The sequence below is a fragment of the Parasteatoda tepidariorum genome, chromosome 8 (genome assembly GCF_043381705.1).
Source record: "Parasteatoda tepidariorum isolate YZ-2023 chromosome 8, CAS_Ptep_4.0, whole genome shotgun sequence".
In the NCBI taxonomy this organism is placed as follows: Eukaryota; Metazoa; Arthropoda; class Arachnida; order Araneae; family Theridiidae; genus Parasteatoda; species Parasteatoda tepidariorum.
In genome coordinates this window covers 88,859,597-88,876,747 of record NC_092211.1, presented here as the reverse complement: position 1 = coordinate 88,876,747, position 17,151 = coordinate 88,859,597, and the positions used below count along the sequence as shown (strand labels likewise).

The window sequence follows — 17,151 nt, the reverse complement described above, 5'->3', positions numbered from 1 at the left end:
TTTTCCAGGTGGGTGGCCACCCTGAAGTTCTTCCTTTACTTTCAAAATATAAGATATTGTAGTTCTAAGTTACTGTGAGTCATTAACATTTACTAGCTTAATAACAAATTTAACGATGTTTTAAAAACAACAATGAAGTTTCTTTATTAAATAAAAGCAAGTATTGTAAGTAATTCCGAATGGAAAAGAAATAAAAGACCAATGCATTTAATGAAATAAAATTATATTTTGCAGAGAGGAAAAAAGCAAAACATAAATCTTAAATAGGTGAATTTTAATTATGTTTTGATGCTACAAAATTATCATCTGCTGTGAGTGCTAAAGCAGATGTTTGAATTTAATATGCAAGCATCCTGACACTTTAGTTAAACAAAAGTGTCTGGTTTAGGAAATCTTAAAATAAATTTTTCAAGGGTTTAAAGATAAAAATTTCAATGTTCAAGTTGGATTCTCTAAGTTCTGTGATTCGTATCCGAAAAACTGTGAGCTTGCTGGTGCGAGTAAACCCCATTGTGTCTGTGTCTGTTTGATTCATGGAAATGCAAAACTTATGCTAGTTGGTTGCAAATTACAGCATTTAACTCGCTATGAAGAATTACCATTTAAAACATACAAAGATTGTCTATCAAGTATGGTTTGCAATTCTCTTCTTCCAGAATGCTTTTTTTTTCAATTGTGATTATTGCCCTGGAATTACACACGTAATAGAGAAAATATACAACGTGCTTCTCTTGAACGGAATAGACGAGATTATCTATATACTGTGGGCTACAACTGATCGCTTATGACAGTTAACAACAATGTAAAAGATTTTCTTGAAACATTTGAAGCAAAACTGAGAATGCTTCTACCACATTCTTTCATTACTAATCAACAGTCATGCTTTTTATCAAACAGGGTCTTGAATTGGCAGGGATGGTCTTATTTCATACCACCGAATGAGATGAAAATAGTAAACACAAAGATAACATTATATTATTCCTAACTATTTTATAAAGTTTTTATGTTTCAATAATTACTAATTCCGTTCATAACATATTTTTACAGAGTCAATAGTCATAATTTTTCTTTTAGTTTTTATAACATATTTTCTATGAAATAAATGTTATTCATATCATGTAATTAGTTCACATATTTTATGCTTATTTAAAGTAAAGCATTTTTTAAAAATAAAATTGCTATTTTGGGTACATTTTAGGAGCCAAAAGTATTGGATAAATATTATTTTCGATGGAAATGATCGTTTATTTTTATATATTGGTTTAAGAATTTAGGTTCTTTACTCACTTTTACATGGATTGTTTTAGTGGAAAAAAAGGTATACAGCATACCACTTTTATTAATTCTTTACATACTTCCTTTTGAGACTCCAGGCTATAAATTTGTCAGGGGTGATTGTGGGTCCAACTCAAAAATCCTGAAAATTTCTTGAGTAAAATCCTTCCAAAAATTAATATCTTTATAAATTTAAATCATTGAAATTTTCACAACATGATATTCTAAATGAATTACATGCAGCATAATTTAAATGAATAATTATGTGTAAGTTTACTTTTATCTCTAATCACATTTATTATTCTACCACAAAAAATATTTACAAATGAAAGAGACGCCAAGTATAAATTCTAGTTCTAATATTTTTAAATAAAATATACAAGAATTTTTATGCATAAATGTGATAGATGATTTCTGGAAGCTTCTGGACTTTGGATTTCCGGAAACTTTCGGAACGCGTTTAACGAAAAATGCGGATTTTTTCCAGAGCACAATCACCCCTGATTTGTAAATGTGTAGAAGAATGCTGATGTAAGAAAATATATTTTTTTTCGTAATTTTTTGAGACCAAATACTTTGAGATATTTAAGGTCTAAGGTCAAATCAGGTCATTTTGAAAGTTTGACCTAGCCTGAGAAGGCTAGGTCAACATAACTATAAGGTATCAAATGGAAGATCTATTTTTTTAGCTTTGAAATAGTTCTGTAATTTTTTTCTGATACAATTAGGGAAAAAGTTACAGCCATTTATATGTATGCAAGTTAGTTGTTTCTTATGAAAATTTTATTTTTTCCAATGTCCATAATTTGGACAATTTTCAAATTAAAAATCTAATAATTGGTAGAATTACTTACTTTATAATGAGTGTTTATTTCACCAAATTTCAATAAAATCGGAGGAGGGTAGGTCCAAAAGTGATTAATCTGACGTGGAATGACTCACTTACCTCCAGAGGAGGTTCTTCTTGAGATTCTGGAGTTTCCATTTCAGTTTTATCTTCCCCTCCAGAAACATTGTTCTTAGTCTCCTCGATTGTTTCATCAACACTTTTTGAGTCCGCAGAAGCATCGTTATCCTTACTCTCGAGTGCAGGCTCCTCAGCACCACTTTTATTTTGCGTCGGTTCTACAACACTGGTGCTGCTTTCATCACAGTTTTTTGCTGTAAAGTTGTTCTCATCATTTCCTTTGATTTCTGCAATTCTCTTTGAGAAAGTGTTTTCTTCCTTTAAACAATTTTTTTCCACATTTTCTTCTTTTGAAAATGCTTTTTCAGACACAACTGAAACAGATTAAAGTTAATTTGAAAAATTCCACTTCATTTGATAAGACAGTTGAATAACTGTGTGCAACATTTTAAATAATAGATTTAAAAAAGAGAAAGAAAAAACCCCACTCTTCTTAAACAGCCCAGTTTTCTTCCTGACACTAATAAATGAAATGGTTTGCAACTAACTTACTTTCAGGAGACCATTTCAATTTTATTATTGTAAGAAAAATTAGAATAGCCACAAAGAATCAGAAAGCCATGGTGATAGAGCGTTCACCTTCCAATAAAGTGAACCGGGTTGGAATCCCACCGACGATCGATCGATACGAATTTTGCTTCCGGCTCGGACCGAGCAGCTGATGTAAAATATTCTCAGTGGTTGACGGATCCAGGGGTGATTGTGAGTCCAAGTCAAAATTCCGGAAAATTTCTTGAGTTTAAAGAAGAAAAAAAAAACAGTTGAAAAATTAGAAAAAAATTTAAACAAGGTTTTTTTTTCCTTTCTCTCAATATTTCTTAGTTTACTTAAAATATATTTAAATTTTACACATACCTATATAATGACCTGGAGAAGTAATTAAAATTTACAAATATGTCTTTCTTTCTTGAGTTTATGATTATAACAACTATTTACTGATAAAAAATTAATATTAATCATGAATATAAGATTATAAAGTATCTCTCTGTCTCTCCCTTACAAACAAATAAAATAAACTGTGTTTTTAAGTTCCACCTTTGAAAATTTAATTTCCGGAAACTTTTGTGATCAATGTCTTTTTTTGAAACGTCTGGACCTTCAATCTCCAGAAACTATCGGATCACTGTTAGTGAAAAATCCGGAGCACAATCAGCCCTGCGGATCATGGGTTAATGTCCTCTTGACGTCAGGCTAACCGTGGGAGGCTTTCCTCTCCATGTAAAGCAAATTTAAGTGTAAAGAAAAATATGTAAAAAATCATTATAGGAAGACAATCCTTCTGTATTATGAAGAATATGTTGAACGTTATTTAACATTTCAATTAAAAATTTCATTATAAGAAGAAATTTACAGCCAGGAAAATTAGTTGTAGAGGGATTCTATATATTTAAATACCTGAAAACCTATAAAGCAAACTTTATGCTGTTACAAGTTACAATCACTTACTTTTTTCAACAATACTACTACAATATGCTAAAAAAATATTTTTTTTAGAGATTTTGGATATACTGAACCATTGTTATGGTGAACTAATTACTAAATTCAGAGACGGATCACTGTAGCATGATCTGATTGTATTATAAAACACTTTTGCTTACAATTAAAATTGAAAATAAGCATTTTTTTAAAAAAAAATATTTAAGAGATAAACTCAATAGACATATTATATGACATGATTCAGGTATGTAAAAAGAAATGGATAGCACACACATTTTATTTTACACAACTATTTATGATAGATCAAAAGTAACTGCAATATTTTAGTAAGATGCCCACAATACAGAGATCTTTCCATTATAAGGATCAATGCATCCAGTCCTATTTGCTATTCCACAGATGCAATGACATTTCTATGTATTGTAATGCTATTTTGTTAATATTATTGCAAAATGGAGCTATGGATTAATATTTTTAGTATTTCTGCGAACACACATTTTAATGTTTGTTTCTGCCTGAACCAGGAATAATATTCAGTGATGACAGTATAAAATATACTTTTTGTCACATTTACAGCAAAAAAAAAATTTTGGTATATAGAATATATGCCTAAACTGAAATAATTAATCAAACATTTTTGATTTTAATAGTACAATATTTTCTGAGGAGAAATGTCAAATCAACTTTTTACTCTAAGCAAATAGATTTATAAGAAGTTTAAAAAATTCAGCAGATACCTACAAATTGTTTTAAATTTAACCAAATTCAATCAGAAAATATCTCTCATTTTTTTATACTAATTATAAAATATTACACTTTTTGGTTACATCAGACTCAAATTTATTCCTTTTCTCTGATTTTGGATATTTTAATTTCATTCACAGGATTTCCTAATTTTTTTTTCTTCCGATTAATAAAATTTTCTGTCCTGTGGCCATCCTAAGTATAATATGAATTATCTATGTAATAAACAGGGTAAATATAAAGTCAACTAGTAAGGCATACACTATGTTGGATGCTTTTCAAATCCTTTGGAAAAGCTGTGGTGGTTCAGGAGATAGAGCATTTGTTTCCTAATGAATTTACAGAGGTCAGAAATCCAATGATGGCTGGTTGATTTAAATTCTGCTTTCAGCTCGTAGCGAGCACAGAGCAAATACAGGGTATCTGCTACATCTTAAGTTTTCAAATTCATGACTTTCCATGACTAATTCCAAGAACTTTTCATGACTTATTGAAGTTACTATTTTCTCCAACAAAAACAGAATAATTAATTTGAGAAGCATTTCAATGAATGTTAATTCATTGAAATGATAGGTATAACCAAAACTGTTTTACTCTGCATCTTCATATTTATTGATTTTTTTCTGCAGAATTATATTCTAAAGATAATTTTCTTGTTCATCAGAAAGGAAAGAAATACTCCTGATTTTTCTATTCTCATTTAAAAAAAAAAAAAAAAAAAAAAAAAATTGCCAATGACTAGCTTGCTTAAGCTATAATTTTAAATATATAAAATAAAAATAATAATTCTGAAATTACACAAGTTTAAAACATACTTCACTCTAGAAATGATATTTTTTGAAAGAACACCATAATTTTTAAAGAACATGATAAAAACATTTTATATTTTAATAAAATATGACTTTGAGTGGGGATTTTGTCACAAATTCAGATATTCGGAACACCATGATATTGGGGAGGGGCAGAGGAATCCCATTCTAAAAATAAAATTGTTCGGCGACCTAAATCCATAACTTTTCATGATTTTTTTTTTAAAAAAAAATAGTTAAAATCGTGAAAAATTTTGTTCGATACCGAAATTCATGATTTTTAATGACTTTCCAGGCGCGCGGATACCCTGCAAATATAAAATATCCTCAGTGGTGCTATTAGGCCACACGTGGGAAATTTTCGTGATATTCCTCCCCATGTAATGTAAAAGCAGATTCGTTTCATTAAAAAAAAAATAAATAAATAAAATTTCCCCACAAAGGCATTGTTTGCCCCAATGCTTGATCCAGAATTTCTCTTATCTTCTTTAGTGGTTTAAAAAATGCAAGGTTATGGAGTTGAAGACAGACAAGCATTAGGTCAGTTGTTCATCAACAGTTGGAAAGAAGAAGAAAAATTTTTTTAGAGGAAAGGTGTAACTTCCAAATAAGTATTTCAGACATTAACATAAAAAAAAAAAACTTTCTTCTTTTTACTAAAAGCAGGTCTTTATTTAAAATAATATAAATTTTTCATTTATATTCTTTAATGACAGAATTATGAATTAATATTCTTCAAGTAACCCGAATTTGAAATCACCACAGCGCAGAAATTAATTTTTCGATTTATTTATTTTCTGTTTATAATGTTTAATTTAATTTAGCTATTTGAATGTACTGATGACAGACAAATCATAAACTTTTTCATGTTCCTTCTAAGATTTTTGGCATATTTGCCATACTACAGCATGTAAGCAGAATCGGGTAGCTTTCATTTAGATGACTGAATGATTATTTTTGCTCAAACAGATGATTTGCAGACAGAAACTGCACTAAAAATTACACCATAGAACTATTTCTCAATACGAAAATGAATTGTTGAAAAACTTTAAACTAAAAACCCTCAAAGTATAATAGAATTCTCTTGTTATTCTTTTTACATAATAATTTAAAAAAGATATTTAAATTTATAAATTTTGGTCATAACTATAAAATGGGGTTTACTTACTGGTGTCCCCAAATTCTTCATTTGTAGTATTTCCATCATGTAAATGATCTACGGTGGAACCATTTGTTTTTCCCTCCTCATTTCTGAAACACACACACGTTGTATTTTTAAATTCATATTCGATAACAAATTGCAGACAGAAAAGAAAAAGCAATTTTAAAAAAATACTTAACAGAAAAATGATATCAGTGCAAAGTATGGTCTGTCAGTCTATTTTTTAACTTCCCTCCCAATACCTCTCTTATGACAAACAAATATTAAGAGGACACTACACTGTGGGCGAAACCTTTCACGGTAAATTCCCTTAAAACTTCATTCAATGGTATTTTAAAATATAAAGTATAGAAAAAAAAATTAATGCAGGTAAACCTTGAGTAAGCTACAAAGTTTCATATGCTGAAATAATGTTTTCAAAATACCAAAATGAAAACAAATTATTGCAGAAAAACTTCACTATGTAATATTAAGTGATTCAGCCATAATTTGTTAATATTTTGATAGTTTTAAAAATTTATTTTAGAATTTTTAACTTTGTGGCTTATTCTAGATTAACCTGAACTTTTTTTTCAATAATTTATGTGGTTGAAAGAGAATTTGCCATGAAGGATTTCTCCCACAGTATAGTGTCCTCTTAAATGTGGGTCAACCATTTAGGTGCTAAGTATTAATTTTTCAATACAGGTGTTATAATAGATAATAAGACAGTCATGGTGAGTAGAAAGAAAGGCAACAATGGGTTTCTTCCTTTGTCATAGTAGAATGCTTAAAACCTCATCATTCCACATTTTTTTAATACCAATTCCAATAAATAAATAAAAAAAAACTCAGAAAACTTTTCTGTACAAATTTTTGAATAACCTGTTTGCTCTAAGAAAACACTTTTATTTCTATGGAGATCTGTAATGGTATCTATTGCATTGTAATTTTTAGTTAAGTAACTTATAAAATTTTAAAATATCAGCTGATACAAAAGAAATTGTAGACATATTTTGATGGGCAAATACAGGGCTGCCACTCAAATATGGAACTTAGATATTATACACAATATGTTAAGATGAATTACTGTGCTCTTGTGTGAGCTATATTGGCTTTACTAGTTTTATTTGCTGGAAAAACTTGCTGAAATATCATCCTTAAATGTACCATAGATTACACTTTGAGTGGTCACTATTTTTAAAGATGAAAATAAGGAAAAAAAAATCTTTCCTAGTTTGTAAAGAAAAAGTCAAAATTGCCTGTTATTTTTAAATTTCCTGTATTTTCCAGGCTTTCCCTGCTCTCCCTGTGGAGTGGAAACTCAGAAATATGAGAGGCAGCAAACCTTAGTTAAATTGCTTCAAAAACTGAATTAGAAAATGATTTTCTAGTAAGCTAAGAAAAATTTGAGAAGGCCTAGAATTTTAAAATTTTAGTAATCAAAACGTTGAAAGTATTAATTTACTAGTTTCTTTTATATTCTGAAAACTGTGTGAAATATAATTATGGAGAATACATCTTTTAAATATCAACATTTTCTGTACAATAAATTGCTAAAGTCATAAAAATTTTGAGCTGTTATAAATGTTTAGAACAGTCATTTCTTCCTTAATTTCAGCCCATAATCTTATCATAGGTGCTACAATTATTATGTTACAAAAATAAATGAGTGGCTAGTCCAATGGTAAACCATTAGAAAAATCAAAAATGTTAGGACCTAAACACAGTCTTTACCAATAGCTAAATTCTATTTTACACACTGAAAACTGCATAGTAGAAAATTATTGGCAGTGTAATTATTAACACTTCCTGTTGAACAGTGCTTTTAAATGCAAATTACATATTAATTACAAATTACACCTTTTCAAATAAAAGAATGAATCATCTTTTATTTTTTGTAAACTAAACATAAAACCTCAATTTCTATAATAATAAACGAGTGACTGAAGTACAAATGTATAAAGAATACATACTGATCAGAAGGATTGATATTGAGTTGATAACGATATGCACGAGGTAGGAGAGAGAAGGAATCGCCATTTTCAAGTTTACACGGCACATCTTTTTTCAATATCTGACCAGGACTGTCAGCAGTTGGCTGATAAAAACAGGGATTCACATGTGTCTGAAAGTAGAATGACAATAAACAGTTGGGTGGAAGAAAAAAAGTTGCCCACACTATAAAAAGGGCAAATTTCAAAAAAATTATGATTAATGACAAAGGAAAAATTTTAGTTTTAAGACCAAATTTGATAATAAATAACTCCAATACTAAATAATTTTCTGATAGTCGTTGCATACGTTTTGAATATATTTATTTTCTTGCTCAAATTTTCTGCACACTTACTATCCTCTAAATATTCTTTCAATTTTTAACTTTATTTATTTTGCTGCTAGCTGTGGATTTAACCATTTTATAGTTGATAGAACTCTCCCTAAACTTACTAGACCCAATCACCAATTTTTTATTATAACATAATATTGAATTGATTCCTTCACTGTTCGCCAACCAATTTGCTAAAAATTTTCTAGTATCTTGTCTGATTTTAAGCAGGACAAAGTTAAACTGATTTAGCCATTTTTAAGCTAGTTTAATATTAAAATAAATTTCAAGTATGCATTTAAGATCTATTAATATTGACAATTCCTGGGACATCTACCCCATATCTAGTCAAAGTAACTTCTGCTATATTAGGCTTTGCTAACGGATATGCCTATCACGATGAAATCAAGTATCAACTGCTGCACATTATTAGAACCTTAAAAAAATACAATTTTAATTTGTTAAATGTTGAAATTCTTCCTATTCTTGACACATTAATTCATTTTAATAACCTTGAGTCTTATTTAATTTAAATCAACTAAGATTCTCTGGTTAATGATTCCAATTTTTTTCGATCCTAATTTAGCAAATGATAAGTTTTTTTTTTCTTTTTTGGCTAATACCATCCTCTACTACAGTTTTTCTTGTTTTATGTTTTCCTATTTTGCTATTTCATTGACAAATGTGTTTTTTCTTCTTCTTTTTTTTTTTGGTGTAAATATGTTTCAAAGTTTTTATTTTTCAAGTTAATGTCCTGATGAGGAAAGATGTTCAGCCAACAAAACATGTTAACATAGCTGCCAACATGAATAGGGAAAAATCCAGTAGATTTTACGAAATAGTATAAATTTCTTGACAATTGTTACAAAATGCTTTAAATATTTTACACATAGGGAATTTTAGCAATAAAAATAAAAATAAAAACCTGCAATATTTTCCAGTTACAATTAACACTGAATGAACTTGAAATGTAATGTATTATGTTTATTCTTAATTTTGAAGAGTAATAAGGATTTAATTCATTCAAGATAGTCAACTGACTTTTATAAATGTGGCTCGTTTCTTTATGCATTAGTAACACTTATTTAATTATTCAAGCAAGCAATAATCAGATCAAAAATTCTATTTCAATAGGGATTTTTTAAGGAAACTTTTTCAATTTTAGGGAATTTTCTAAAATGCACAAAAACCTGGAAAATTTTTATTAAACCAGTAGACCAGGAGAATCTGGCAAAATCCAGTAGAGTTGGCAGCTATGTGTTAACCTTTTATCTATTTTAAAACTATAAAGGCAATAGTTTTATTTTCAATGAGCATTTATATATATATAAAAACTTCACTANTATATATATAAAACAATAAATAAGAGTGTTCAAAACCCCCATTTTTACCAGAATGAAAAGAAAATTGTAAAGAGTGTGTGATTAGATTTAAACATTACAATTCCTACCAATATCTTTAATATTTTAGACTTTGAAGAGTCTTGGAATTTTTTTTTATTTTAACGTAATTCTATGCAAAATCAACAGAGTTTCATGTGTTTGAATTTAGACAGAGCTAGTAAAATGAATAAAAAATTAAAAAAATTTCGAACAATTTGCTTTTAGGTTAAAATTTTTATTTTTAAAAACATATATTTTAATAATTTTCTTCAAAACAAAATATTCAAAAATTTCAATTTAATTCTTTAAATATTTCACTTTTCCCCAAATAAATTATTCTTTTAAATAACTTAGCCAAAACTAGTTCTGTTGCGATGACAGCCGACATCACCTTCCGTCACCACTATGAGTCAATGACGACAGCCTGTAGTTTCTGACGCTGCCTTACCTTTACAGAGAGTATATAAACACGCTACTAATACTAATCTTTGTTACTTGCTGCTAGCATGTTAATTGTTTTGTTGATTTATTAAATATATATATTTTAAGATAGTATGTTTCTTACTTGGAATACAACACCAAGGATACTCACAGTTCAACAAGTTCTGCCTAGAAACAAAAAAGGGCGGGGCGCACAGAAAAGGGTACTTTGAGATTTGAAAGGGCACTCACGTAACACCGTAAAAATATATCAAAATGTGTAATATGTAACAGCTGAATTGGAACCTCAACAATTTTCAAGTTACTGCCTTATACTATGAGTATTTCAAAAAGTAATTTTCACTCATTATCTAAATAAGAGAAAATTTTGTAGTTATAAATAATAATAAAAGCCTTGCTAAGAGACAATCTCTGTGCATAGGTACATTAAAAAATATATATATATGTATATATACAGTGGAATCCCGATTTTATGTTGTCCGTTTCGTACGCTATCCTGCTTCTTATGCCATTTTCTGCTGATCCGTGAAAATTGCCTATAGCGATAATGTTAAAAAATCCCGGATTTTGCTTTACCCCTTTTAAGAAAATCACGCTTGATGCGTTTTTTTACAAACAGATCAAATTTTTTTTAATTTATTCTATTCGAAATGGTCTTACTCATTTTTCCGTTTTAGCATACCAAATGAGATTTTCAGTCTGTTTTGTTTGAGTTTGAAAGCTATAGCATTTTTTCTCATTTTCAAAACCTCAGTCATCGTGTTCTTTTCTCGAAAGAAGATGTCGAAACGAAAATGCTTTTCTCTAGCCGAAAAGGTTGAAATCGTCGAAAAAGCTAAAGAATTTCATGGCACTAAAGTTGATTTTGCCAAATCTTTGGATATTGCTTATTCAACTTTGCAAATGATTTTAAAGCAAAAAGCTTCAGTAGAACTAAACGCTGAAAAACTCAAAAAATATACCAAGAAGAGAAAAACCCTTAAAACATCTCCGTATGATGAGTTAGAAAAAATTTTAATGAACTGGTTCAAGGAAGACAGAGCAGCAAAGATTCCTATAAATGGATCCATCCTGAGAGAAAAGGCGCTTGAAATTGCTGAAAGGCTTTAACTCCAAGGCTTAAGTGCATCAAATGGCTGGATCGATCGATTAATAAAAAAGGAACAATTTATGCTTCAAATCTATCTGTTGCGAATCCGATAGTGTGAACATGACAACTGTGCAACAGTGGAAAGAAGAAACTCTGCCAAATTTATTAAAGGGCTATAATCCAAGTGACATATTTAATGGGGACGAAACGGGATTGTTTTTCAACCTATTGCCAAACAAGACATTGACAATTAAAGGTGAAAATTGCCATAGAGGAAAGCTTTCAAAAATGAGCTTGACTGTTTTGCTCTGTGCAAATGCCGATGGAAGCCAAAGGTTAACGCCTCTTGTGATCGTTAGAGCAGGGAAACCACGGTGTTTCAAAAATTTCAAAAGTTTTCCTACCGATTACGCTTCAAACAAAAAAGCATGGATGGCGCAAGCATTATTTAAATTTTTTTCTCTTCGAAAACTGGATAAGAAAATGAGTTTCAAAAGCGCAACATAATTTTATTCCTAGACCAATGCACTGCTCATTTAAACCTTTAATTGAAAAACATGCAAATAGAGTTTTTTCCAGCTACCTGTACGAGCAAACTTCAACCACTGGATTTAGGAATTATACAATCATTTAAAGAGAGTTGCCGGAAGCAACTGGTTAGAAAATCTCTAACGTTTCTTGATTCTGGTGACTTTCAGGATGCGTCTAAGGCAAAAATTAATGTTCTTGAGGCTCTTAATTTGATATCTTCAGCTTGGGACAGTGTCGACCGAAACTGCTTTATCAATGGATTAAATATCGGAGGAGGAGAGCGCTGTTGTTTTGGAAGAAGAAGGTAGCGTGTCTGAAGTTGAGGATCGTCCGGAAGTCGATGATGCATACATCGACTGTGACACAGATATCATTACTTCAGAAATCCCTTCCATAAGTGATGTAATGCCTGATTCCGACGATAGTGATGATGATGAAATAACAGAAGACGTGCCAACAGCTGATCAATCGACACAAAGCATAAAAACTTTAAAACAATTTTTACTTGCAAATGAAAATCAATAAGCAAATTTGCAAAAAATTGTTAGTATTAAACGAGCTGTATACGAAATTGTAGCTAAAAACGAAAAAACAAGTAAAGATTACTCATTTTTTTCATTAATTTAACTGGTAGGTGTCAATTTTTAAAAATTATAAAAAATTAGCATTTACAGGTGCATTTTTTTCAAAAAGATATTTATTTAAAAAATATTTTTAAAATTTAAAATAGCTTAAAAAATTTAGTACTATACTCTCTTGGAAAAAGAGAAACTTATAATTTTACCAGTTGAGAATAATCCTAACAAAGTAAATATTTGAAATAGTAATCCTAAATAAACCAATAAAAAATAGTTTTCGTAAGCATTTATTTTAACAGTTGATTAATTTTTCTTAAAAATCGAATATGAATAAAAAGGCAGTATTTTAAAGAGATGGCAGCTTATTTTTACACATTTATAGGAATCGAAGGGCAGACAAGATGGGACGCACTACTAAATATGCTTAGGAAGAACATTTAAAAATATTTTATGCAATATCATGAAAAACTGAACCAAATAACACAAAATTTAACTTTCTGGGTAAAATAGCTCAAAAGTTATAGTTGATTAAAAATTAAAATAGAGAATTTTCACAATTCAATAATCCTAAAAAAAATATCGCAAAAATGTGAAACTTTTAAAATTAAGTCAAAAGCAAGTAAAAAAAATCATGCCAAAAAACAGTAAAATCTATTGTTTACCTAAAAAAATGTTTAGTGGTTGGTTTGATGTAAAAAAACTTTTTAGACACAATTAAAGCTTTTTTATAAAATAAACTATTTGAATACTAATAACTTATGTTTATAAATAAAATCAAAAATGAAAATAATTATAAACAATGAAAAAATTAATAAATATCATTAAACTTACAGGGGTAAGAAAAACTTCATCCTTATTCGTCACCTCCAAAACTGCATGATTTCGAGAAACTTTTTTGTCACTACACTGAAAATGAAAAGGGTGATTTTAATTCTAAAAGGATTTAAAAATAATATTTAATCTTTGCTAACCTTGACAAGTTGCATTTTGAAGAACATCATCTGTCTTGACAATTTAATTGTTGCATATTATCAAACAATTATAAACTTTATACAGATGGTAAATAAAAGAAATAAATTATCATTATATAATGTGAAAAGTTTTTTTTAGCAAAAGTCATTTATGGCATAAAAAATAGAAAGGACTGCTTTTATTTATTTTCTATAATAATAATTTTCTTTTTAATGAATTTCATTATTTTTGTATTAACATTTACATAACTTTTCATTTCACATTTTTATTAAGCTATCTATTTTTTTCATATTGTTTATAAAAACATGCATTTTTTACAATTTTAAATAATTGATATTTTTAAAACTTCATTTTTGAATTTTCAAAATTGTTATTAGTGCTATTTTAAGCAAAAATGAAAGAAAATATTTCTTTCGAAAAAAAAAATTTGAAGTTCGATATAACAAGTCCTGTGGTTGAAACAAAAATTTATGTTTATAATGTAAGGTTCATGACTGCCCGAAATAAGTGACTTATATTTCATAAATACTAGACTTATTTTAGCAAAAAAATTTAATACTTTAAATAGAACAATGAAATTAAATTATACACAGTTTTTTTGAATGATGACACAAATGAAACAAAATTTAGAGGGAATATTGGATTGAATGATTAAATTTGGACATTATAATGAGTACTAAAATAATATTGCGTCTCACATAACGGTCATTATAAAGGTATGAACGCACTAATGGGCAGTAGTACCAAGAAGCGTAGACTTTATATTATTTATAGAGTTTTGAATATATTAACAAACTGAAATAACTTCAAACGTTGCTGGAATATTCAAAAATATATACCCATAAGAATAAGTGAAGTAAAAATAGTTTTGTGCTCTTTAAAGTAGATTCTAATCCAGATAAAAAGTAATTACACAATAGATTAAAGTTTTTCACATCTACTTTTTTAAAAATATATGTATTTTCTTATTATTTATATTAGTTTTATACAGAACTTAAAAATCCATACATCATATTACTTGACAGTTTACTTCAATATTTATGCTTAAAATTATTTAATCATTTTTAGTATGTTTTTCATAATTGTGAATTTAATGTATGATTTGTAGTTATCTTTACAATTAGTATGTGATTAATACATGAAAAAAAAAATTATACAATCATTCAGACTGGTTTGCAATTAAAACTGATTAAAAAAATATTGTTTTAAAATATTTCGTATTGAAAAAGATTCCTCCACTTGTGTTGGAAGATCTCTTTGAAGGCAGTTTTTCTCACTGTGGTAGAAACATGTCCTCTCTGCCTCAGTTTGGCAAGAAAAATCTCAAAATGGGAGCTTTTCTATATTGGATATGTGCTAGCTGTGACGCCAAGATGTTATAATGTGACTTTTAGTTTCGTGTAGCAGCTATTATTTAAAAAAAAATTATAAACATAATAGCTGGCCTTATAGTAGATGGTTACGAATTTTATATTTCAAGTTTGTCCCATTCTGTTATATTTTTAGATTTTTATATGCCATTGCCACATTGTGGTTGAAATTTGGCAACCGTTTTGATCTGATACCAGAAATTTCACAATTACAGTAACAAAAAAAAAAAAAATCTATTTGACATAGGAAATAAAAAGGCATCAAGAATTTTTGACCAATCAATCAACCAACTTTAAATTAGGTCTATGTCAAATACCAAAAAAACTATCATTAAACTTATATGAATAAACACACTATTCCATTTTTTAATATCTAATCATTAGAAATATCAAAACATATTTTATATAAGGGGATATCTCCATATCGTGATCTGTTGTTGTCACAATTGTCAAGACGTTGGGGATATTTCAGTATTGTGATTTGTCATGACAACTGCAATTGCCAAAGTACAAAATAGATTTTAAACTTGCAAAGGATTTTTTAAAACAAAAACAAGTAGATGTTTGCCCATTGGAGGCTAGGAGTTATACACTTCAGGCAGGCCCCTTTCTGTGATGTTTTTTATTACTTTCCTGCAGGCCGCTACCCAAATGTTGCAATGACTTGTTGATTATTCTGCCACAGATCACTACCCAAAAACCTACCCAAGGCATTAAATGGATTTTGAAATTTAAAAAAGAAAACATGTAGGGGTTTGAGCAGGGATGGCTGAGTTATGCCCTTCGAGTTGGTCTCCTTCCTTTATGTTTCTCTTTTTATAGCTTCTTACGGGCGTTGGGTGGAAGTTACTAAGACTTGGTGATTATTTGGCCGCAGATCCAGATAAAGATATCCCTTTTTTAGCATTACAAAGTAACCGATAAACAGTTGCCGAATTTCTATCCACTCTGACCAAATAAAAACGCATTTTTTAATATAAATATTCATTGATATAATAGCGACTTCATCTACTGTTATAACATATTACACAAGACATAATTTTTAAAATAATTGCCGAATTATTCTATAACGTTAAGTAGTTTGATAGATGAGTAGTGTTTTGATTTTGTATACTTCATATAAGCAAGTTTTAAAGTACTCTTGCTACACTTTATATCATATGATATTAGCTCCAACACTTTTATTACTTATAAATGTGATATCCACTCGAAAATGCATTATCTAATCAAGAAAAAATGCTTTATATCAATACATACACCAAGTAAAGGTCCTCGCCCAATAACAGTTTTCCCTTTAGGTATTTCAACAGCCTTCTGGCCATCATCTAATGGTTTTAATGTTATAAGTGCCATCTTGAATTTATTTACACTGCAATCAGTTAAATCATTGTATAAATTTCCCTTTAAGTTGGAAATTATATCCCTGCTCCATCGGCATTAGCAACTAGCAACGTAAACAAAACGCCATTAAGTTATTAGCGCCATCTGCTTTTCTATCGAACGCAAATGGTACTAGCTTTTCTACCTTTTTTTAAATTTTATTCATCTTTTTGATAAGAAAAGAGAAACGTCGGTAGCCGCGAGACTACAAATCCACACGTAGGTCCACATACGATTGGTATGCGGTATCGCATTTGTGTAATGAATCAAACTCAGTGCAGCCATTTCACGTATTTCCGATATTTCCAACCATTCACACTGAATGTAACTTTTTCGCACGCGAACGACTTGCCTCTGATTGGCTCGTTCTTCACAGTTAAATATTTTCCACTAATCCAATTCTCATTCACATGCGAAAAATTTGCCTCAAGTAAGAATTCGCGATCGCAACGAACTATAGGCGGCGTTGTTGTATGAGACGAATACCTGCGATTTCAATATGAACAGTTATTCAGTTACTTTGGAGGCGTCTTTAATGTAGCGTGTAACTTTAATGTAGCGTCTTTAATGTAGCGTTTTAACGCTCCTTTTTTATTGTGGCTTATTAAAATTAAAAAAGAAAAATGTTTGATATTCTTTCCTGTGCAAACGGTAACAAAATGGTATCTCTTTTTTATAGAGAAGGAACATCTAAAACACATCGAAAAA

At 29.2% G+C, this 17,151-nt stretch overlaps 1 protein-coding gene across 1 annotated transcript in view; it reads right to left on the bottom strand.

The window, feature by feature from the left end:
* LOC107448899 (aprataxin and PNK-like factor) overlaps positions 1–16,602 on the bottom strand; it is a gene marked incomplete in the record, with an annotated part of 36,478 nt that extends 19,876 nt beyond the window's left edge. Inside the window, 5 exon segments of the mRNA XM_071184347.1 lie at positions 2,222–2,556; positions 6,401–6,483; positions 8,350–8,501; positions 13,553–13,627; positions 16,321–16,602. Coding sequence (XP_071040448.1) covers positions 2,222–2,556; positions 6,401–6,483; positions 8,350–8,501; positions 13,553–13,627; positions 16,321–16,416 — 741 coding nt within the window.
* Positions 16,603–17,151: the final 549 nt, after the last annotated feature.